At 37.1% G+C, this 26570-nt stretch overlaps 1 protein-coding gene across 3 annotated transcripts in view; it reads right to left on the bottom strand.

Moving 5' to 3' along the window:
* LOC139141336 (prolyl 3-hydroxylase 1-like) overlaps positions 1 to 26570 on the bottom strand; it is a 328430-nt gene that overhangs the window by 208908 nt on the left and 92952 nt on the right. For all 3 annotated transcript variants that reach the window (XM_070710968.1, XM_070710969.1, XM_070710970.1), the window contains exon 3: positions 10995 to 11166. In XM_070710968.1, coding sequence (XP_070567069.1) covers positions 10995 to 11166 — 172 coding nt within the window. The remainder of the gene's footprint in view (positions 1 to 10994; positions 11167 to 26570) is intronic.

Genomic DNA, 26570 nt, shown 5'->3' with positions numbered 1-26570 from the left:
GGATCGTATCACAAAACAAATTGACGTGCATCTGTATGACATATGAAGTAATTCTTGTACCAAGTTTGAATGAAATCGCTCCTTGCATCTCTGAGATATCTGCGTGAACGGACGGACGCACGCACAGACGGACGCACGCACGCACGCACACACGCACGGACACGACCAAACCTATAAGTCCCCCCGGACTGTGTCCGTGGGGACTAACAAAGCTATCTGACCAGCGGTTATGAAGAAGAAGATTTTTTACCAAAAATGCCTCTTTGGTGCTAATTTGCATATTTTCAACACTATCAAAAAATACCGTCAAGGACAGTGTGCTCACATTCGGTTTGAATTGGTAAATTCAAGAAATATTTAAACCAGAAAAACAAGAATGACAAAAGCAAATAAGGTTTGCAACTTAGGTACTGGAGGTCATCTTTAGGAACATGCATATCAACTTCTATAGCAATGGGACAAGCAGATCCTACATACATAAGCAAATGTCAACAAAAAAATTCGCCAGAGAAGCTTGACAAAAAGAAAAGGTTGGAGAGTGGGGAAAAAATAAAGAGCGGGAAAAAATGTACAAGGGATCTGGTAAAAAGTAACGCTACCTCATCAATCTTCTATCCCCTACCCCCTCCTGAATATCAAATGTTCCACCCCTTACATAAGACCAGCTGGCATGGCAGGAAATGTATTTACAACCTTGGGGATGTTTTAATTAATACTATGAGTGCTATCATCCGAATGTAAACATCACTTATAGCCCCAACTCTCGTATAAAAGGGCGAGATTTTCCGAGACTTCTCATAATGGCGGAAGATTTAAACTGCAATGGCACGAAACGGTACAGTGCCGATATAACACATCAACTGTCGGATTTAAATGACGAAACTTTTTCAGCTTAATGCAAGCTGCTTGTGAATGTCTTGCGCATAGCATAGATAAAGTAGACCCTTGTTGGTGCAAGTATAGTAATGTAAATCGGCAAAAAAGCTTCTCATTGGACTCAATATTTTTGCCGATATAACGGCTCTCACATACTTTGAATTACTAGATTGACAGATCATGCAAATTTGATGGGCTTGCGTTGGGATAGGATTGACACATTGTATAAACTTGATTTCACTAATCAACATTTCCCTTGAATGGAAACACGTGCGCATTTGAGGTTTTATGACATTGAAACCAGACTTTTATTCATGAATGAAAATGTTGGGAAATATTTTTTATAGAATATAGTGGAACAGACATCGGATAGTAGTGTTATTGAAAGTGTTTTGTGGTTGGTTTTTATACAAATTTTATAGACGTATTTGAAAGCGCAAACGGACAGTAGTATTTAAGACCACTAATTTGTTGACTCGATGAAAGAGACTGAAAGATACGGTAGAAATTGAGTCACTAACTCCATAGCCAACCCTACACTACTTCCACTTGTGTCCCATATATGGAACACCGGGTAAATTCGGATATAGTTCACGGACCAGTTTCAACACACAGTCTGGTATAATTTCTCTCTCTGTCCACACCGTATCATCATCGTCCTTCCTTCTCTGCAACAGTCTCCTCTTCTTTTCAAGATACTGTGGGAAACGCCAGGCACATCTTTTACTAAGTTGCTTCCAAAATAGTTTGTACATTTTTTTCCGAACCAAATTATTTCCAGCACGAGGTCTATGGCCTTTGCCGAGCCAGCTTTGGGGACTGCTTATGTCTGTCACGCACGGTGTGCAAAAGCAGCACGAGCACGATCCGTCGTCAGCTTCGGTAAAGCGAATGTTAGCGCATGTATACCTAGTTTGACTTTGCAGTGTGGACTCAAAGTCACGAGATTCCGAGTCGTCTAGGTCTGTCAAAGGACGATTGGCTACCCAATGAGCATCCGTATTTTTCGACAGGCTGTCGCTTTCCAAATCGGACTCTGTGGTGACCACTGGAACTGCTTGCTGGCAGAGATACTCCTCCTCGATGATACTCAGACTGTTCTGAGCGAGAAAGGTCTTCAGAGCTTCCTCCTGCTCTGGCTTTACAGCTATTTTCAAATATTTGTAATTCTCCATTTGCGACATCCTTCTATAACACAGTGCATTCAATGAACTTTGTTGGTTATATTAGATCCACAGTCAGACAAATGAAATATTGGCACGGTCGTAAGTTTTGCGCCCAAATTTTGATACATATATGCATATTAGGTTTTACTATTTCGTGAAAAGGGGAAGTTGAAGTAGTTTATGTGCAAAAATAGTGAATTATAACATAAAAATGCATTTTCGTTTAATTAGCACGTTGCACTTCATCGGATACAAAGCATGAAAATAACTCTATAAGTCTTTGATGAATGCAATATTTAAGATTTTCATGAAGTATAAAGCAAAACTACCCTAGACTGCTATTTTTAGACAAATGTTGCAGACTTTTACGTTTGTTACCGTGTAAACTTTAGTGATGTAGAACGCTCTGAGCACTTTTAGGACCAGTCGTACATTCACTTCTTTCATAACTCTTGAGTACTGTAGAGCAGGAGGAAGCTTTGAATACTTTTCGAATCAGAAAACAATCTCAATATCATTGAGTTGTGACAGTGGTCATAACCAAGTCCAAAACAGAAGAATACAGCAAGTCTATAAAGATTGGTGAGCATTGTTTTGTTGGGTAGCCGGAAGCAAGTTCGGTGGATCCTAGTTCTGTGAGTGGTGCATACTGTCATCGTATCGTACAAAAACGCTAATCAACCATGAATGAGGCTAATTTTGCCGATGATTTAGGTCACGTTACTCCTCCGCAGATCAATGAATGTGTCGGTAACAGGGGACTAAATCGGACTAGTCGTCATTGGACATACCTGTCGGATAGCGCTGAGGCTATGAGGGAGAGAAATTTGAAACGAAAGTTACAGGATCATGGTAAGAAGCGTGGTAAAATAACTTTTTATTATCAGGCCGATGGTGAAAAACTTCTTCTGTTCAATAAATTAGAGAGAGTGAAGTGTTTACTTGGCAATTCATGTTCGACTTTCGAGGCACTTGGAAGAATCTTAGATTTCTATGTGACCGCAAATACAGAAAATCGAGATGTTGAAATGGTTAGGACTACTGATCGTGTTCATGGGACGACACAGTCTTGTCGACCTTAGGACTTCAATTACGCGACTCAAGATGATTGCTTGAAGTTGGGATCTGAGGATGAAATATTCGTTTGCACAGCAAACTCATTACAGAAACTTGTTGATGCTGCTACCGAACACATGTGGAACTTCAGCCTTGAAAATCACAGAAAAGAGAAAATTCGGACATGTTTTGTGCGCCACATTAGAATGTTCCAACAATTATCACAGAAAATGGTGGAAATCTTCGCCATACGTAGAAAGGGGGAAGTTTTTAGTTAATTTAAGAATGGCACACGGGTATTTCTCTTCAGGGTTGTTGCCAAGTCAGTATTCAAAATTTTGTAATGAAGCGTCCATTGGAGTGATTGCAGAAAAACAACTGTGCGAGTTGCGAAATTCATATTCTCCGATAGTTAGTGCTCTGTCGAAAGAATCACAGGAGACAACTCTGTTAGAGAAAATGGCCGCAACTCAGTATTTGTCTGAGCAGGATGAAGCACTTCGAGAGGAGGAGCCATGCAGCCAAAAACACGAGTTGATTGGGGTGAAAAAAATTTATGATTACCTTGATAGTAAAGATTGTGCAGTCAAAACACATGTGCATGATAACAATGCAAGCGTTACAAAATATGTCAGGGAGGAACGTCGTCATACAGCAAACAGTAAAGACAAATGGCATGTCACTAAAGGGATCGCACGGGAGGCAAAAAAGATTTCATCCGGACCAAAGTATAGGAAAGGAAAAAACTGGCATGCTGAATTATCAGACAAAGCAGCTTCCATGAAAACACATACTGGTCTATGAAAACATGTAATGGAAATGCGGAGACTGAGTCTAAGACCGCGTATCTGTAACATAGTAAATCACTATCAAGGTAAACATGATGAATGTCATCCCGAGTCCCGATGCAAAGCAGACAAAAACTATGAACCAACCAAAGTCCGAATAACCGATCGTAATGCTGAAAAAATACCGTCAATGACGCTGTACCTTCTCTAATGTGTGGCCAGGTCAGGTAATTGGTTGTTGGCATGGAGTTATTGGTAAATAGTTGATGATGTAGGGGCATGAGGTGAGATATGGACCCAAAGAACCCAAAAGATGATTAAATACATCAATCAAAAAAAATTCTAAGCTACAGTATAAACTGCCTAAAGATAGTTAAATGTGGAAAAAAGGTTAAATAATTCAGAAATAAGAATTAACAGTCCAAAATAGTAATGACGCACTTCCCTACTGACCTGAGTGCATGTGAAATACACAACCTGGCATCTGTAAATTAAATGTATACCAAGTGATCATTTTAAGTCACTTTTAACTGTTTTAAGGGATATTCCAAAGAGTCCTGTGGAAATGATGAAAAACGCTTATCTGGTCTTGTGTTTGTAAAACCTCATGGCTGATAATGTCATAGTATTCAAAAGAAATTGAAAGTGAAGAAATTACTGTTTTTTCATGTTATCCTTGTATGACAGTCAGTACAATATGGAACACACAGTGAATAAGTATGCTGTAAATGAAATGGTGTGGCTGCATCCACATGCAGCAATAGGAGTGCCTTTGTCTCTCACCCCTCATTTCCAACCTGTCCCATCCCTGAAAAAATAGTTTGGTCTTATATTTATAATGTTAATAATTTCTGTATTTGTTAAAATGTGCGCATCTCAAAAACTTTTGATCATAAACATTTTCATTGTTTTTTATAGCTGACCAGTCAGTTAACCTGTTTATTTTGAATATTTGCGCATTTTTTCTCAGTATTTGAAATTTTCAGAATAGCTCCCTATTCAATTTGTCATTTTCTAAAAGTTAAAATGCTCCTTTGTGTGGTCAAGCTTCCACAAGCATCAAATGTTGTACTTCATATAGGAAGGTCTGCCTCTAGAGGGCGGGCATCATGAATAGTGTTTGTTAGTTATTTCCTCCACATAAACTTCTGATTGTACTGTAAACATTGAACATGGCCGACGTCCGATTTTCCTGTCTAAAACTTTCACTCATTTTCATTCATATGACTCTGAAACTCAAGGAAACGATTGGGAAGAAAGAGTTATCTTGAAATATTGTGGTACTCGCCGATATTTTGCAAAATGAAATGAGAAAAAATGCAAGGAAAATGCCGACAGGCTTGAACAATGACCGTTTTCAGACTCAGAGGCATATGATCATCTGCAGATTATGCAACAGGCCCATATCACGTGAGGCCATGAGGGGATATCCACGCAACTCAGTACCAAACACTAGCGCACACAGGGGGAGCAGACACAAAGTGAGTACCCCTAACGTCAGCTCAGTAGTCTGTAATAGATCGTAGTCAACTAAGAACCTTGGAGAAAGGCTTACATGTAACACTGTGGCTATGCCACTAAGTCCCTTTTGATTTTTGTCACAGCTCAAAATCGTTCTCCTACACCTCAACCTGAACCATGAACACCCCTACCAGTTTATGATATGACCCATCACAATGACATAACGTCAACGGATCTTGACAGACGGAAGTATTGACAGACGGAAGTAGTTGACACCAGCATACTGATTCTCAACTCTAATACCTTCTCAAATAGACACGAGAAAGTAAAAATGTTGCTAACATTTCTACGAAGACTGCCTGTCTTTAGAGACGCGGAAAGTTACAGTAGTTGCCATGACACCCATTACGTTGAGTCATTTAATAACGCGTTATTGCAATATCATGACAAACGCATTTCATTTGGCAAAGAGGCGTACGAAATGAGAACAAACCTGGCTGTTCTCGATTGGAACGAAAGTGTAGATCGACGTTCAACATCATCGCGGTTGGTAGTGGACGTTACAAACCCAAGAAGACGTTCATCTGTTCCCGTTCGTGTCCGTAAAAACTTTGAATTTAAATCAAAAATTTGGAGCGCTTGGTTGCAGGACATTTACAAGAAATAAAAGTTTTCGTTATTTATTTTGTACCTACTGCATAAAACACAGGGCTAAAATGGCCATGCATATCATCTTTGTTTACATTTTACACGTGCTTTACAAGAGTCCTTGGTTACATTGTGTTTTAACAGTGTTGCGTGTATACACAATGTTGCGGAAACGTATACAATGTTGCGTGAATAGTGCATTTATTTTGGTGTTTACCACGCCCACTTCACTTGGTAGGGCCCTACCGAGCGTTCCCCGTTTAAATCAGTTACAGATAGTGAAATGCCTTCGGCTGTTGGGGGGATTACAACATCTGGAATTATCCTGGATCCTAATTTCTCATCAGTTCTTGTGTGTCTTATATGCAAAAGTTGCAAAAATTGGTTCGCACTGAAAAATTTACCTCAGCTTTGTTTTCAGGATCAAATTTTACTACAAATTGATATTAAATATGACAAAATTATGTTCACAGCCTTCAAAACTCTCTCACAACATATCCTGGGTTGGTGTAGGTCATTTAAGGTCACAAAAGAAAATTACCTAAAATATAAAAATTTGGGGGTTTCCCAACACTTTGAGCAGAAAATTTATCTCATAACATCCCTCGGGACCTTTGTACCAAATTACAAAGCTATCAGACAAGTAATTTTGAGAACAAGTTTTCTTGACCAAAAATAACAAAATTGTCTTAAAAATACAAATTTGTATATTTCAGGACAATTTCCACATATCTAACATACATACATACATACAGACATACATACAGACATGCAAATGGCATGCAAATGAACTGATTCAGCTTATACGATTACCTCACATTGGTATACCAAATGTGAGCTAAAAGTTAAAAAAAGCAACCTAGCGGCTGATATAGCTCCGCTGTGTTTTATAGAGAATTACTATTTTTGACACATGTTGATGAAGGAGGTGGAAATCTTTGATAGCTTAATGCAGTGGCCAGAAAAAAGTGGCAAAAATAGCTGCAAAAATACACAATTGAAGATTTCATCATATTTTGAATATATCATATTGGATCATCCCTAAGAACATGTCAACCAAAGCTATCTGATGAGTAGTTTTTTGAGAACAAAATTTTCTGACCAAAAATGGCAACAATTGCCCCTAAAAATAAAATTGCAGATTTCATCATAATTTCAAAAGATCAAATTTTGTTCATCTATAGAAACCTGTATACCAAATTTCAAAGCTGTTAGACCAGTACTTTTTGAGAAACACATTTTTTGACCAAAAATGGAAAAAATTGCCCCAAAAATTCAAAATTCCAGATTTCATCATAATTTCAATAAATATCATTTAGTTCATCTAGAGAAACCTGTATACCAAATTTCAAAGCTATCAGATGAGTAGTTTTGGAAATACACATTTTTTGACCAAAAATGGCTAAAATTGCCCCAATAATACAAAACTACAGATTTCATGAGAAATTAAATATATATTACTTAGCTCATCTGTAAAAACCAGTATACCAAATTGCAAAGCTATCAGATGAGTAGTTTTGGAAATACACATTTTTTGACCGAAATGGCAAAATTTGCCCCAAAAATACAAAATTACAGATATCATCAGAAACTCAATATATATTATTTAGTGCATCTATAGAAACCTGTATACCAAATTTCAAAACTATCAGACCAGTACTTTTTGAGAAATACATTTTTTGACTAAAAATGGCAAAAATTGCCTTAAAAGTGTAAATTTGCATATTTTTGCACAATTTGTACAAATCTGAAATAGATCATCCCTAGGGACATATGTACCAAATATCAAAGCTATCTGACTAATAAGTTTTGAAGAAGAAGAAGATTTTTAAAGATATTTTTACCAAAAATGACAAAAATTGCCTTAAAAATACAAATATGCAAATTTCACCATGATTTGAACAAATCTGACTGAAGTCACCCTCAGTAAACTGCATATCAAATTTCAAAGCAATCAGACAAGCGGTTTCAGAGAAGAAGATTTTTTACCGAAAACACCAAAAAATGCCCCAAAAATACAAATATACAAATTTCACCACGATTTGAACAAACTTAAGTGAGTCACCCCAAGTGAACTGCATATAAAATTTCAAAGCAATTGGACTTGCGGTTTCAGAGGAGAAGGCAATTGTTGACGAACGACGGACGACGACGACGACGGAGGAAAATCAACCTATTTGATAATCTCCGCGTCGCTGACAGCGGAGCTAAAAAGCAATTTCTGAAAATCAAATTTTTCATCTACATAATAAATATCAAATCAGTAAGTACTGCGGTTCTCAAGATATTTGAGTGGACGGATGCCTCACAAATGGACATACATACATACATACATACATACGTGAGGTGCAGGATGTGTGTCATTTGGTGTTTCATCCGACCAAATGTGATGGGTGTAACATGTGTGGTTACTGAATAATTGGCATATGTTATAGTGGGGTCAAGGGTCACCATGGTCACATGACATTTATAAAAACTTTGCTCGTGCAATTAACCCCGATAACCAAAAATACCGTCAATGACGCTGTACCTTCTCTAATGTGTGGCCAGGTCAGGTAATTGGTTGTTGGCATGGAGTTGTTGGTAAATAGTTGATGATGTAGGGGCATGAGGTGGGATATGGACCCAAAGAACCCAAAAGATGATTAAATACATCAATCAAAAAAATTCTAAGCTACAGTATAAACTGCCTAAAGATAGTTCAATGTGGAAAAAAAAGTTAAATAATTCAGAAATAAGAATTAACAGTCCAAAATAGTAATGACGCACTTCCCTACTGACCTGAGTGCATGTGAAATACACAACCTGGCATCTGTAAATTAAATGTATACCAAGTGATCATTTTAAGTTACTTTTAACTGTTTTTAATGGATTTTCCAAAGAGTCCTGTGGAAATGATGAAAAACGCTTATCTGGTCTTGTGTTTGTAAAACCTCATGGCTGATAATTGTCATAGTATTGAAAAAAAATTGAAAGTGAAGAAATTACTGTTTTTAGTAGGCATATTTTCCTTGAAATACATGACCGTGTAAAGAATATATGCTAAAAGTGTTTAAGAGTAAATTTCTTTTCAAAAAATAATTTAATCTGTGACCAAAGGATTTTTATTCTTTGAGTTTACAAATTCAAACACTGCAATTTGTTCAATCATCTTGTTCAGTGCAAAATTTATAAAATGACTGAAAAATAAAAAAAATGGCAGAATTACAGTCTTTGTGATGTAAAATTATGGGTTGACATCACGATAATTGTTAATCTGTTCAAAGTACTACTATACTATAATTTAAAAAAGAAAAGTTCATGCAGAAACGGTAACATATATTGTCCGCAATGTAGTGTTAATTTTGACTTTACATCAAAATATGCCTTTGCTGGATACCAAATATACAGGGCAAAATATTAAAATCAGCCATGTTAAGCAAAATCCACACAACAGCATTGATCCTTTTCTAATTTGATTTGCTTTGCTTATGTTATCCTTGTATGACAGTCGGTACAATATGGAACTTGAACACAACACAGTGATTAAGTATGCTGCAAATGAAATGGTGTGGCTGCATCCACATGCAGCAATAGGAGTGCCTTTGTCTCTCACCCCTCATTTCCAACCTGTCCCATCCCTGAAAAAATAGTTTGGTCTTATATTTATAATATTAATAATTTTTGTATTTGTTAAAATGTGCGCATCTCAAAAACTTTTGATCATAAACATTTTCATTGTTTTTTATAGCTGACCAGTCAGTTAACCTGTTTATTTTGAATATTTGCGCATTTTTCCTCAGTATTTGACATTTTCAGAATAGCTCCCTATTCAATTTGTCATTTTCTAAAAGTTAAAATGCTCCTTTGTGTGGTCAAGCTTTCCACAAGCATCAAATGTGGTACTTCATATAGGAAGGTCTGCCTCTAGAGGGCGGGCATCATGAACAGTGTTTGTTAGTTATTTCCTCCACATAAACTTCTGATTGTACTGTAAACATTGAACATGGCCGACGTCCGATTTTCCTGTCTAAAACTTTCACTCATTTTCGTTCATATATGACTCTGAAACTCCAGGAAACGATTGGGAAGAAAGAGTTATCTTGAAATATTGAGGTCCTCGCCGATATTTTGCAAAATTTAATGAGAAAAAATGCAAGGAAAACGCCGACAGGCTTACACAATAACCGTTTTCAGACTCAGAGGCATATGATCATCTGCAGATTATGCAACAGGCCCATATCACGTGAGGCCATGAGGAGATATCCACGCAACTCAGTACCAAACACTAGCGCACACAGAGTGAGCAAACACAAAGTGAGTACCCCTAACGTCAGCTCAGTAGTCTGTAATAGATCGTAGTCAACTAAGAACCTTGGAGAAAGGCTTAACACTGTGGCTATGCCGCTAAGTCCCTTTTGATTTTTGTCACAGCTCAAAATCGTTCTCCTGCACCTCAACCTGAACCATGAACACCCCCACCAGTTTATGATATGACCCATCACAATAGCATGACGTCAACGGATCTTGACAGACGGAAGTATTGACAGACGGAAGTAGTTGACACCAGCATACTGGTTTTTCAACTCTAATACCTTCTCTGTCTATAAATAGACACGAGAAGGTAAAAATCAGACTTCAAACAATATCGGCATGCCTATAATTAGAAATGTACACAATTAATGAAGCACATGATGCGGCACCAGGTGAAATGTTAAATAGGGGGGGTCTGTAAGTTTTTGAATTATGACATGGGCTCATACTGGCATAAAATGTATCATACCAGCCACGAATTGCATCATTCGGTTGTATTTTTCAGTGCACCCTTCAGAGATATAAATCAGAGATATACGAATGGCTTAGGCATGTCTGAGATATCTGCACCAAAGGACAGACGGACACAATGATGCATGGAACCCAAACAATAAGTCCCCCAAACTTTGTCAGCAGAGACTAACAATTCTATACATAAGATTCTGCCGAATGACTGAGAATGAAACAACTGTGTATCCAAGCTTACTTGCAAAGGAAATGTACAGGTCTTCGAAGTCATCATGTTCATGAGTTCCTTCACACAAAGCCTGACACTCATCATGAGACTTGTAATACTCTTCTAATGCACCTTCAAAGTAATCAATGCTTTCAGGCCAATTTTCAGCTCTGTAAGCAGCACGGCCTTTTACGTATAATTCCTAAAAAATAAAATAAAAAATCATCAAAATTTTCCTCTTCTAGTGTAAGGAGAAAATCTCTCAGAGCTGCATCTATTTGTATAATAGCCACCTAGCAGCCAATAAATCTCTGTTGGATTGTTGCTGAATACAACTTACACTATAAAAATCAATAACAGGCTCAGGACAGATCCTCTCCAAATATGAAAAATAGCGTCAGTGACACAATGCTCACATTTGGTTACATGTTGCAAGCCAGAGTGAGTGTATACACAATAATTAATAGCTTATATTGATCTTGAGCTTGTAATATCATAGTCAAGTGCATTTGAAAAATTCTGATGGGCTGCACAGTACAATAAATTACCCACAATTCTCTTTGATTTGTATCCTTGAAGGTTACTTTTCTAATAACTTTTTCAGTTCTGCATGTAAGCACTAATGTACAGCATCAGAATAATTTTTAAATAATATCTAGTAAAAGTATGTTTAGATATTTCAGTGAAAGTTTCAAAATAACCACTAAACAACCATAAAAGTCACATTCTTTAGGTACTACAAATGCCTTGCTTTATGGGCAGCAAGTTATGACGAACTGAAGGGGTCATTCTCTGAGAAAACTTAGCATGCAAATTTCTTTTGTCACTTCCATTGCGAAAAATCAATATCCTTTTGTTTCATAAAACAGGTGCAACTAGTCTCCCTACTTTCCATCACATTATTTTGTATGACTGAGGGCACAATCTGTGGCAAATTTCACAAAAATGCTATCTCCTCTCTCAATTATGCATAATTTTCCAAATTATTTAAAATGAGAATTGAAAAGAATGGTGTGCATAACAGTACGTTTTCAAAATTTTGATAAATAGTCTGTGAATTTGTCTACACATGGGAGACATGGTAGACTTCACTCAGGTATCTCTGAGGATATAAAACATAATGAACTATAGGAAATGTACAGTAAAGTACGAAATGGTTGGCAACTGTTGCAACTGTTGATCACACACACTTTGCATGCCATGCAACCTAGTATATCATAATTAGTGATACAATCTGCCATACCAAAGCAAAGGTGCCCTCTTATAATATTGTATTTCATAGAATTAATGTGGCCAATATTTGGTCTCTCTACGGTCTATCGTTGCACAATAGATAACATTTTATAATGGGCATTCTTTAGAGCTTCCACTTGTAACAATGCTGCCACACCTACATGATAATGGTATATCCCAAACTGCCATCCAGTTAAACAAGTATTGCAGTATCATAGACAAAAGGGAAAACTTTCTAGCACAAATCTGTGTATAATAAGGAGCCTGTGGCATCACATATGTACATCTGTTTTACAGCAACAGTCACCAAAGGCAGACAGTTGCGTATACATTATGTGTACTTTTTTGTAGGTTGCACACAAGTTTTATACATGTAGGTAACATTGTAGATAAAAAGAGCTGATCCATTTGAATATTTGGATAGATCATACAACAGAGGTGCTGAAATACTTATCATGTTGATAATATCTAAACAGATTGCTATAAATGGATAAAATGTGAACTCTCAGTAGATGAGCCATGATACAATGAATGCAGACAGATACCAATCAGTTTTTCTTTAAGACACATGAATAAACAGAGAGTACATGACTACATACGTACATATATACATACATACATACACATATACATAAAGACGCCATCATCTTCAGCTTATACGATAACCTCACATTGGTATACCAAATGTGAGCTAAAAAATTAATCAAATATGCAAATTAGTTATCAATTGACATGATCCTGCTAAAGGTCTTTGCAAAGTTACAGCTCTATTATATAAACGTCTGTAAGAAGTTTCATCAAATTTAATTCAGTATTTATTGAAATATTACTGGAATTATGAAAAATTCATAAAATATATGGAACCTACCAATTAATTGACTCAATACTGATAAAAGTCTTTGTGTGCAATTAGAGCTGTGTTAGACAAATATGTGTACAAAGTTTCATCAAATTTGGTGTTGTCTTTCAAGAAACAGCTTTTGATAAAAAATCACTAATTATGCAAATTAACCTAAATTATGCACGCCACACCCAAAACAATGGCCATGCATATGTATGCCATATGGCTAGAGGGGGTCTACGTGCATCCCACCCCCCACCCCACAGGATAACAAACCTGTATTTTTCAGAAGCCTTGGGATCCCTAGAATACGAAATGGAATTTTAACAGAAAAAATATAGGGATGTAATAGCTGTTATGGTCATGTTTTGAAGGGTACCCCCAAATCACAATTTTGCAACCCATATGCATTTTTGTCAAATATGTTTATTTATTTATTTATTAATTTCGAACTCCAACACAGATATGACACAGTTAAAAACCATATACATCCGCACTTACAGGAGGATTTTAGTAAAAAATACAAATAACATGATGTTTTTTCTTGTCCTGTAATACAGGACAAGAAAGCAAGTTAAAACAAATGACATGCATAACAAGGACAAAGTAAAAATTAAAAAACAAACTCTTTTAGCTTTTCTTTAAAACTCGAAACAGAAATGTTAAAAATTGGTAGACATTGATAAATACTATTATATAGCTTTGGAATGTGATTAAAAAGTGAATTGCTAGTAAATTTTACTCTACCACCAGGCTCATGAAATGTCCGTTTCTGTCTAGTTGATCGCCCAGGAATGTGTAAATTAAAAATTGGTTGGCAATCAAGAAGGGCATTAATTGATTTGTGAAGAAAAACAATGTCAAAATAAGTGCGCCTTTTAGACAGCATTGGCAAATTAAACATAACACACAGATCATCATATGAATAATCATCAAACCTTACTTTTACAAGATAACACAAATATTTAACAAAGTTACGCTGTACAGCTTCTAGTTTGTCTGAGTACACTTTGTCAATGCTGTTCCAAACAACTGATGCATACTCGAGTTTAGTTCTAATGAATGTTTTGTAAACCACGGGCAATGCATCCACTGACAACCGTTTGCCAAACCTTTTAAGCATGCCAAGTAGTCTTCGAGCATCAGTGACAACTGAAACAACGTGAGTTGAAAAAGTTAACTTTGTGTCTAGTGTCACGCCTAGGTCACTGTAACTATAAACAGTCTTCAAGTTGTGAGCATCAATATTATAATCCCTCTCAATTTGCAATCTTTTCAATGAAAGACGAAGTACTACACATTTGGCATAATTAAGGTGAATTTTCCATTTCTCAGACCATGTGGACAAGTAATTGATATCTTCTTGTAACATTGAACAGTCATTCACACTACGTATTATCTTCAGATCTTCAGATCGTCTTCAGATCGTCTGCAAAGCCTAAGGAGCCACATTTAAAATTACCAAATATATCATTTAGATAAAGAATGAAACACAGTGTTCCCAGTTGTGACCCCTGCGGAACCCCGGACTTAACTAAGACAGTCTGATCTACTGATCTATGTCTTCTTGTAAGTCATCTGCTGAGCACATTTTTCAACATAACCTCACTTGTTTGGTATCATTAGAAAGGCAATTTATTCCTCTTTAAGATGACATATTGTACTATGCAATATCTTCTCAATTTTTGTGAAATATGACCAAAACTTTCCCCATACCCTAAATTTTAACATCGCAAATTACAGTAAATCTCAAATTCTACCAATTTTTTTGGAAGACATAATAAAAAATGTAATGCTTTGTACAAAATCTATTTTATTTGGTACAGAAACATGTAAGAAATATGAAATACACTTTTAACAGGAAATATATTGGGACTCTACAGCTGTAACAGTCATATTTTGAAGGGTACCGCAAAATCACAGTGTTGCAGATTTGCATGCATTTTTGTTAAACCTGTCTTCCTATAAGTCATCTGCTGAGCCTGATTTTCAATATTACCTCACTTGTTAGGTATCATTAGAAAGATAATTTACTAATTGTTAAAATGACATATGGTAACATGCAATATCTTGTATAGTTTTCATGAAATATGACCAAAATTTACCCCATACCCCAAAGTTTACATTGACAAGTCATTAACAATGACATAGTCCCCACTTGTAATTGGAGTACTAGTCTTGATGGGGCAGGGAAATGTGGTCATTAAGAAGTATCACTGGAGTGTATATGTTGAGATCTATGGGCACATAAGTCTATATTGTTTTTCCCAATTTGAAACACATGAGGCATGTCTACGTTATGGTTCTAAATCGGGAAAAAAGATCAGACCTCTAGCTGTATTGGCCAGCTAAGAAATACATACGCGCATAATAAAAGAGGTACAAGATGTGACATCTTAAGGTCTAATATCTTATCAAAATTGGAGGGTATAGAACTTGTGGTTACTGAGTTATGCATATATATGTATAATCAAGGTCAAAGGTCATTAAGGTCACGTGACATTTTGAAAAAAAATTGTATTGCTAATTAATCCCTATATGCCAAAAATCAGACCTCTAGCTCTATTCGCCCAGAATTAGATATGTGCATAATTAATGAGGTAAAGTGTGTGTTGTCATAAGGTCTCCCATCCTACTAAATATAAAGGACATAGCACTTGTGGTTACTTATTCATTGACATAAACGTATATTTTAGGTCAAAGGTCATCGAGGTCATGTGACATTTGGTCAAAAAATTTCTATCCCATAGTTATCCCTATATACCAAAAATCAGACATCCAGCTTTATTGGTTTGCTGTGAATTATATATGCACATAATTAATGAGGTACAGTATGTAGCGTCATAAGGTCTCCCATCATACCATATATGAAGGGTGTAGCACTTGTGGTTACTGAGTTATGGACAAATATGTATATTTGAGGTCAAAGGTCATCGTGGTCTGACATTTTGTCAAAAAAATTGTATTGCTAAGTTACCCTATTATACCAAAAATCAGACCTCTAGCTCTATTGGTTCCCTCAAAATTAGATATGCACGTAATTAATGTGGTACAATATGTGGCATTATAAAGTGTCCCATCATACCATACATGAAGGGTGTAGCACTTGTGGTTACTGAGTTATGGACAAATATGTATATTTGAGGTCAAAGGTCACCGAGGTCACGTAACATTTTGTCATAAAAATTGTATTGCTAAGTTATCCCTATATACCAAAAATCAGACCTCTAGCTCTATTGGCTCGCTCAAAATTAGATATGTGCATAATTAATGAGGTACAGTATGTGGCGTCCAGTGTTGTCCTTATATTTAAAAGTAGCCGGGTAATTTAAGAAAGTAGACGGGTGGAGTGCGAGGGAGCGAAGCGATCGAGCGGCGAGTGAGTGTAGCGAACGAGGGGGGAGAGCGCAAGAGGGGGGTGTCCCCCCTCTCGCAAGGCGAAAAATGAAATTTTGGAGTGGAAATGGTGTTCTCTGGTGGCGTCTGAGGTGACAATTAGCTGAGACTGAAACAGTACTTTTGATGTGTGTCTTAGACGTGGCTCACATACAACAAAACAAACAAACATGATTTTGTTTTGTTTGTATTATTTATGACACACTTATGGTTTTATTTGCAGTGAAGATGTAACATTTAATCTTAAATCACCCGCTGTCTGCACATTTCATTGCTCATTTCCCATTCTTCATTACCACATAGTAGTTTACCCAAAACCATCAAACTCATTCTATTCTAATCAAAACACATTCACTTTTGTTAAAGCCCCAGTATTTGTAACTTTTAACAATGTTTTCATATTTTTGATTAAAATGACATCCTCAGTATGTGAAAGTAGACTATAATTAATACTGAATCGCATGGTTTACATGCCCAGCCTACCTCACAAACGTGTACGATCAAGAAAAACATCGGTAAGATAATTCACTGTAACAGTGTTCGCATTAACAAAATAAATACGTATATAGAAAACTCATAACATTGCAAAAATGCGTAGAGAGTCGATGCAATGCGTAATAATATTACGCATTGAATTGAGTCTCTACGCATTTTTTCATTGTTATGAGTTTTCTATATGCAAGGGTTGCGAAAGCACTCTCTGCGACTGAGCTTAGGCGACAACCAGACGAGATGAGTGCCCGCTTGGTATTAAATTTGTTGCAACATTTCTGTCAATCACTCATTTTGTGTGGAAAGTTTCGGATTCTCTGAGTGTAGTCTGAAAAATTGGCATCGTCGAGTCAGAGGCACGTTACCATGTCATCTGTGCCTATGACCTTACTACGTTGCTAATTTTCAGGCGATAGTTTCTGAAACTTATGACACAAAGTGAGTGATTGACAGAAATGTTGAGACAAATTAAATGCAAACCGCGCACGATCATCGCGTCTCACTGTCCCCAAATTTGATCAAAGCAGATATGCAGTATGGCGTCCGAAGGAACAACTCTATTTTCTTTCAAATTTGCTCCACGAGTCCGTAAAAAAATAGCGTCAATGACACTGTAGCTCCCATCCTGGACTATTTAGTGTTTGTTCTCTGGTCAGATATTTGAACATGTGTGAAAGGGATAAAGTGCATGAAGTGAAAATACTTAAATGTAATGTACTGGAGACAGTGAAATATGTTTAATGTTATTCAGAATATAAAATGGAAAAATACAGAATTAGAAATATCGAATACTGTGATACAACCATTAACTCAACAAGTCATTGACAATGACATAGTCCCCACTTGTAATAGGAGTATTAGTCTTGATGGGGCAGGGAAATGTGGTCATTAAGAAGTATCACTGGAGTGTATATGTTGAGATCTATGGGCACATAGGTCTATGTCATTGTTCCCAATTTGAAACACATGAGGCATGTCTAAGTTATGGTTCTAAATCGGGAAAAAAGATTAGACCTCTAGCAGTATTGGCCAGCCAAGAAATACATATGCGCATAATAAATGAGGTGCAAGATGTGACATCTTAAGGTCTAATATCCTATCAAAATTGGAGGGTATAGAACTTGTGGTTACTGAGATATGCATATACATGTATAATCAAGGTCAAAGGTCATCGAAGTCACATGACATTTTGAAACAAAATTATATTGCTAATTAATCCCTATATGCCAAAAAATCAGACCTCTAGCTCTATTCTCTTGCCCAGAATTAGATGTGTGCATAATTAATGAGGTAAAGTGTGTGTTGTCATAAGGTCTCCTATCCTACTAAATACAAAGGACATAGCACTTGTGGTTACTTATTTATTGACATAAACATATATTTTAGGTAAAAGGTCATCGAGGTCATGTGACATTTGGTCAAAACATTTCTCTCCTATAATTATCCCTATATACCAAAAATCAGACATCCAGCTTTATTGGCTTACTCAGAATGAGATATGTGCATAATTAATGAGGTACAGGATGTGGTGCCATAAGGTGTCCCATCATACCAAATATGAAGGGTGTAGCACTTGTGGTTACTGAGTTATGGACAAATATGTATATTTGAGGTCAAAGGTCACCCAGGTCACGTGACATTTTGTAAACAAAATTGTATTGCTTAGTTATCCCTATATACCAAAAATCAGACCTCCAGCTCTATTGGCTTGCCCAGAATTAGATATGTGCATAATTAATGAGGTACAGGATGTGTCATCATTAGGTGTCCCATCATACCAAATATGAAGGGTTTAGCTCTTGTGGTTACTCAGTAATGCACAAATACGTATATTTGAGGTCAAAGGTCATCGAGGTCACATGACATTTTGTCAAAAAAATTGTATTGCTAAGTTATCCCTATATACCAAAAATCAGATCTCTAGCTCTATTGGCTCGCTCAAAATTAGATATGCACATAATTAATGAGGTACAATATGTGGCATCATAAGCTCTCCCATCATACCATACATGAAGGGTGTAGCACTTGTGGTTACTGAGTTATGGACAAATATGTATATTTGAGGTCAAAGGTCATCGAGGTCACATGACATTTTGTCAAAATATTTGAGATATCTGCGTGAACGGATGGACTCACGGATGGACGAACAGACGGACACGACCCAATCTATAAGCCCACTGGACTTCATCCGTGGGGACTAAAAATTGTGTCACTGCATCCTTTTTGCAATATGAATACGATGAGAAACTAAATTTTTATTTTTCGTGGCCTTATACATGGGAGTCTATGGAGATCTGCCTTATACATGGGAGTCTATGGACGTGGTAAACTAAAAATATGCAAATTTCACCACGATTTGCCCAAATTTGGGAAGGTCACTCCTATGCACTTCCATACCAAGTTTCAAATCAATCGGACTTGTGGTTTCAGAGAAGAAGATTTTTTGACCAAAAATGGGAGAAAATTACAAAAAAATTCATGAAAAATAGCAAGTCCAAGATGCTTGCCCAAGATGTGCATAATCATTTCAGGTCAGCCCAAAGTACTTACATGCTAATTTTTCATGTAATCTGCTCAGTGGTTATTGAGTTTTTCAATTTTGACTGTTTTTTACATTTTTTCACTTAATTTGCATATTTTTGGCAATGACAACTTCATTTGAACAAAATCTCATCTACAGCCCATCATCCATGTACACACCAAATATCAAGATGAAATGTGCAGCGGTTTTGGAGTTTTTGATGTTGACGGACAGACATACAGACATACAGACATACATACATACAGACATTTCCCCAGCCTATAAGAATAGCTTCCATTGCCATATATACATATGGCTATGGGAGCTAAAAATGATTCAGAGGGTCCATCGAAAGACACTTTCCGGCAACCCAACATGGAGAACATGGGGAGGCGCAGTGAAATTGAACCCATGCCGGAATCCACGACGTATTGTCCTGTTGTCTTAAGCAACAGGGGATCTGCGCCACGGTGAAGCAGTTAGCCGTGACAATGATGCGCCAGTCGACAACGGTCGGCAACACACATGCCTGTGACCGTGGATTCTAGTACGTAAAAATAATCAATGAAAAAAAAAATACCCATTCAAATAAACAGTTGCTTCTAAAAAAATCAGTTCTAGCTCATTTTTTTAAATCTAGAAAATGCGTCGGTATTGCTCTGAGAATAACTTGATTTGTTGAGAAGATCATACTCGTAGTGACCATGACATTGCCAGCCAGCGTGGCGGTGGAAAACTAGCTGCAGTCTCATGAACTTCGCGAATCGTCGATCAAAATCACATCTTTTCGGCGCTTTTTTCTCACAAATTCAGCGAAATTGAAGTTTTTCATACATAAACTAAATATATTTTTGGAATCAAGTATACCTTTCGAACGGGCTTTCTTCGGGAAAAAATGTTCCATAGGCAAGGTGCCAGTGGCCGACGCCACATTTCTTTTTGACGCCATCGTTAAAAATCATGACCTAAGATGACCTTCATACAAATCAAACCAGTTACACTGCTCGTAACAAAGACAACACCATAGGCGCGTCTATCAGCCAATCACACTATTTAACAAATAAAAGCCACAAACGGGTATTTAGAAACTGTTTTATGTTTGTGCAGTTCCATGCGGGGAAAAGGGTCGCAAAGCTGCTAATCGTACGTGTGCCGTCTAACAGCTGGCAGTGCAATCCCGAAATTACAGGTCTATAAAAATAATCTAATGAAGTTAAAAGTAGCCGGGAAAAAATGCAAAACAGCCGGGTTATTTACCCGGCACCCGGCTTCTAAGGACAACACTGGGCGTCATGAGGTGTCCCATCATACCATATATGAAGAGTGTAGCACTTGTGGTTACTGAGTTATGGACAAATATGTATATTTGAGGTCAAAGGTCACCGAGGTCACATGACATTTTGTAAAAAAAATTGTATTGCTAAGTTATCCCAATATACCAAAAATCAGACCTCTAGCTCTTTGGCTCACTCAAAATTAGATATGTGCATAATTAATGAGGTACAGGATGTGTCATCATTAGGTGTCCCATCATACCATACATGAAGGGTGTAGCACTTGTGGTTACTGAGTTATGGACAAATATGTATATTTGAGGTCAAAGGTCTGCATCCTTTTTGCAATATGAATACAATGAGAAACTAAATTTTTATTTTTCTTGGCCTTAAACATGGAAGTCTATGGAGAACTGACTTATACATGGGAGTCTATGGAGGTGTAAACTAAAAAGTCCTCTAACATGGCCAAATTTGATCGCATTGTGAAACAAATCGACGTACATCTGTATGGGGTAGGGTACTAGAAATTGACCAGGGCATGTGTGAGATATCTGCGTGAACGGACGGACGCACACACGCATGCACGCACGCACGGATGCACACACGCACGGACAGACGCACTGACATGACCAAACCTGTAAGTCCCCCCGGACGGTGTCATACCCCAAAGTGTACGTCCAAAGATACTGTCATAGCTAACGTCACCACTGAGTTTTTACCTACACACAATAAAAATAGTGTCAATGACACTGTGCTCCCATTTTACAGACATACCATGGTTACCCGGTCCATTGAAGCCCTTTGACATTTTCGACTTCAAAGTAGACACTTAACGCTAGATGTAAAATATCCATGCGCGCTGCTATTTTGACTTTCGGTAAAATCTGTTTGATGCTGGTCAATAACGGTAAAATTGTTTGATAAGGCCCTGCATGTAACTATATGTCATATAGCATAAACTGTGAAGAGGCATGTAATAAAAATATTATTGCCTGAATACATGGGTTTATGTGCCCTCGCAGCAGGAGACAATTTGCCCTCCTGGCGTCGGGCAAATTGTCACCTGCTCTCGGGCACATAAACCCATGTATTCAGGCAATAATATATATTATTAAGCCCAGAATTAGGTATGTGCATAATTATATAATGCAGGAAGTGGCTGGTCATGTGACATTTTGTCGAAAAACTTTGCTCCCATAGTTATCCCTATGTACCAAAACCACATTGAAGTTGACAGCCAGTTACAGAGAGAGTAAGAAGTCTCAGGCCACTTATATGGCGAAATGACTAGCAAAACAGCCAGTCATTTGATGAAGTTGTAAACAGTTTGGTGATTAACTTTGCTGATAGCATGGCCACTGTAAAACTGGACATTGGGCTCCCCTGTTGCTACCAAGGGTTGTAAAGTTTACGATTGGCACCCTATGTTCAAGATTGAGATAATATTACCATGCATAACACCAGTCAATACACAACTCTCAAGACTGAAGAAAACTTATTTGTCATCTCTATACAATAAACAAGGGAAAAAACTAGTGTTATTGTAACTTACAGACTATTGTCTGTAGATAATCTTTCTTGTATATAGTTTTTGCCTTATCATGGCGTCTCTTCACACTCGCCCCGATTCCTAAATATGGTAGTGCTCATGAATAATAATGTAGTGTTAAAGGTACGGAGCTGTCCAATCAGGTTCGTGCGCAGAGTGTATGCGCATTGGTCATGACCCACTTCTTGTATGTTTTGATTTTGCTCGCCGAGAAAACGTGCTCGCCATTGTCCACTAAGGTACATGTTTATTCCTTTTTAAGCGTTTTCTTTGTTCTAACTGTGCCAGTTGTACAAAGCCACGGTTATTTGTAAAGCAAATTCCGGGATAGGCTTTGGCATGAGCACGATCGGCAACACTTTTAGTACCACGCTTATGCAACTGCCGATGCCGACCTTATCCGGCACGCTCGGTCAGCACTCATTTCATGTACAATCAAAGTTTATCCTGCAATTCCGACGAAGAATCATAAGCTTCATTTCATAGTCTTGTCTCCGTATGATAGATAATCCCAACAGTGCGTGACACGATCAGACATGGCGCCTATTTCATAATTTTACAATGAAAACGAAACTGTGAATGCAAAGTTACACAACATAGCACAATCGCATGATCGAGGTGTAACGTTGTTGAAATGGTTACATAAAACAGTGTCCCTATTACAAGTAAACTCTGTTTAGAGGGAGATAAGATAGTTGAAATGGGCCATTCAAAAGAGTCATGCAATATTTTGCTCGAAAATAGCATTTGAAATCAATAAAAATGTTGGTCGCAAGATTTAATAGCCAAATAACATAGACTTCAGCCTGCGTCCTCAACAGATTGCCCCTGTCACGGATTTTTTTTAGCTCTATGGTTACACGCGTACCGTTTTCTCGTTCACAGGAAAACAGTATCCGATACCATGAACACAGCTACTATCAGAGTAAAGAGCATTGTCAGTGGGTAAGTTGTATTGTTTTTGTCTGCAACTGAATTTTAAAATCATCATACTAAGTTTTTGCAGTATTTAGGAACATGGAAGAGGTGCTGACTGCAGAAATTACAGCATCAATATCATTCTTATTTATTTATTTATTTATTTATTAAACGTTTTTGCAACCAGATCCATAGAAGTATAGACAGGTTGAATTCTTACAATTAAAACATTACACAGATTAAAAGGTGCATATTAAAATTGCATTGTTAAAAGTCATAAAAATCACAAAAAGTAGTTCAAAAAGCACATACATATAAAAAGGAAAGCTATCTTTGATAATTGTAACGAGCGTAGGGGATAAAACTATTCTTAAACCTTTGTATACGACACCTAGGGGTAGCATATTGTTTAGAGTGACGAGTCTTTCTGGTGGAGACTGAGTTGATTAAGTAGTTCAACTTGTCAGTATCAATACAAATTTTATGAAAGAAAGAATGACATAACTTCTCTCTTCTCTGATGCAATGTGTTGCATTTATTTGTAATAGCTTCTTGGTAAGACTTCCCTGGATATATGATTCGAAATGCTCTCTTTTGGACTGATTCAAGAAGGGTGCTTTGGTCTGATGTGAGGCCATTATGCCATAAGGGACATGCATACTCGACCACGGGTCTTATGATTGACATTTAGTATGTTTGTAAATGCTTTGTGCTCAACCCTGATCTTTTAAGGAGATTGAGAAAATACAGACTTTTGAAGCTTTGTTGTAAATGTAATTAATGTGATCAGACCAAGACAGTGTATCATTTATCATAACTCCAAGGAGTTTTTGGACCTTTACCCTTTCTATGACCAATCCATCTATGACAATATTTGGAATGTCTGGTTTGTCTTTCCTAAAACAGATTAACATGTCTTTTGTTTTGTCTGGGTTCAATTTCATGTTATTTACCTCTGACCATTTAGTTGTGTAATTTACTGCCCCCTGCATGGAGCTTTGACAAAGAAAAGACTCAGACATAGTTGATCGTCCATGAATTTATATGTCAGGACATCGGGTTTCAAATCATTTATCATTATGATAAATAATAACGGACCGAGCCATGAACCCTGTGGTACAGCTCCATGCACTTTAATCCAGTCTGAGATCTCCTGTCCTAGTATGACACGTTGTTGCCTGTCACTTAGGAAAGCAGCTATCCACTTTTTCCTGCAGGCACCACTATTTTCACATCAGACCACACACTGACGTGCCATTATTGGTAATGGAAGAGAATAATCCTAGTTACCCGACAGCATTGTCTGTAAGGATGCCTGACTTGAACGATATATCTGAGGAATTGTGGGATGCTGTGACAAGGCCAGGTGACAAGAAACACAAGACACAAACTGTGAGGGGAATAGCAGGGTCTCAGGTTGGCCGCGTTCCTGCTAATCTATGTGATGCACTCTTCAAGTTATTGGACTTGAATGCCTCAATTACTTGGTAAGTGTCAGCCTTTCTTGATAACAAAACTAAATTAGTCATCTGAAATGCGTATGTTGAGAACAACTGTAGTAGGTATCCTGGTCAAAGCATTTTAGAAAAAAAAATGATTTTCATTAACGAATGCATAACAATGATAGTTTTAGTAAACCCTCAATACCGTGGACACCAACCTACATTTTTTAATGTTTTCCAGCCACTACACGGGCCATGTATCGATAAGCAAAGTACCTGACGTGAAGCAGAAGTACAAGAAAATGGAATAGAAGGATCGGCAAGGCAGTGGTGCAATCCTGTCATGTGAATATCACATCAAAACTACACTAATGCTAAAAGAGGAAGCTCTATTCATCATCAAGGAAGCCATACAAAAAATGGAAGGAAACAGAAACTTCATCATTGAATAAAACTTTATTTAAATGAAGTTTAAACACTTACATTTTGTGTTCTACCTCAGAATAATTTAAGATAAAGTAAATTTTATGTGCTGCATTTTCATAACATTAATGATATATATGTAATAAAATGTTGATAAAGATTCAAGGAGTGAAAATGGTAAATACTTTGTAAAAATGAAAGTTTGAGTGTAAATATAATAGCACCATCACTAAACTTTCTGCCTGGTGAGTGTGTAAAGTGACTGATTTCACTACCGTGTGTGAATGACTGAATGTGTTTATGATCAAACACCTGTCATGCTTTAAATGCCAATCCCTGAGAAAAACATGGTATGTAATACAATTTTTATATGCAATGCTTCCCTGAGAAAAAAATCAATAGATTATAGTAAATGTACAAATATATATATATGTATATTAACTCTTATATAAATCAAATATTTAGTTTCACAAAAATTGTACTTCAATGATATGTCAATCTGAAAAATTGCATTGTACATCAAAACTATAATTGTTCCTGTAGTACTACCCAAGACAAACACTGTCAATGTTGTCAATTTCAGTTTCATTGCACAAAATTCGCACTTCATTGAGAATCTCACATATCTCAGCCTTTGTTAAGCCACTCTTATTCATGTTTTCAATTTTTGTCTTGACCTCACATGATGGTAATATCGACAAAAGGATCTCCATTTCCACAGATAGTTGCTTTTTCGTTTTATTCTGATCAGACTCATAGTATTCCTTTTCTTGTTCAGTTACATAAACTGGGGGACAAAATGATCTTTTCCCTGGATAGACATTTGGAATCATGTAACTATCAATCACCTCAATTTGCCTGACTTTTCCAACTGAAGGCAGATTCAACAACTCTGTACATAACTCCCTACCACTAACAGACACAAGTTGCCTTCCTAGCATAGGCTTTAAGTATTGAGTATCCCTGAGAACAAATTTGAATCTCTTCAGTTCCTGTTCATACCCTTGACCTTGATAGTTGCGCTGACGTTTTTCAGTGCATGGCAGGAGCTCTTTCTGCAATTTCTCTCTCAATTGGGAAAGAGTGTCATGGTTTCCAATCACTTTCTCTCACATTTTATAGATTGCCTGGCCTACCATCCACTTTTTCACATCCTTATTATATTCCTCCAATACAAAATCAGTTCCTTGATGTGCAGTTGGTGTTCCTGACCTAGATATTGACTCATATTTTGTGAGAACATCCAGCAACTCCTTGGGGTAGGCAAGTCTGTCCATTTCATCCCATGTTTCTATTAACTGGTATTTAGTGTGATTTCTACAAAACCAGATTGGCATAAATAGTCTGCACCCTGTTTGTATTGTAATTGAATTATTATTGCGCACTCCTTTGTGGAACAACATAATACCCATCATGTGAGGCACAAGACAAGATACAATGAAATCAAATGTCTTGTCAGAAGCTTTGCTCGATGAAACCCATGTTATGAAGGAAGAAGCTGTTTTATCTTCACA

The sequence above is a fragment of the Ptychodera flava genome, chromosome 9 (genome assembly GCF_041260155.1).
Source record: "Ptychodera flava strain L36383 chromosome 9, AS_Pfla_20210202, whole genome shotgun sequence".
NCBI classification, from domain to species: Eukaryota; Metazoa; Hemichordata; class Enteropneusta; family Ptychoderidae; genus Ptychodera; species Ptychodera flava.
This window is presented reverse-complemented; position numbering and strand designations above follow the sequence as displayed.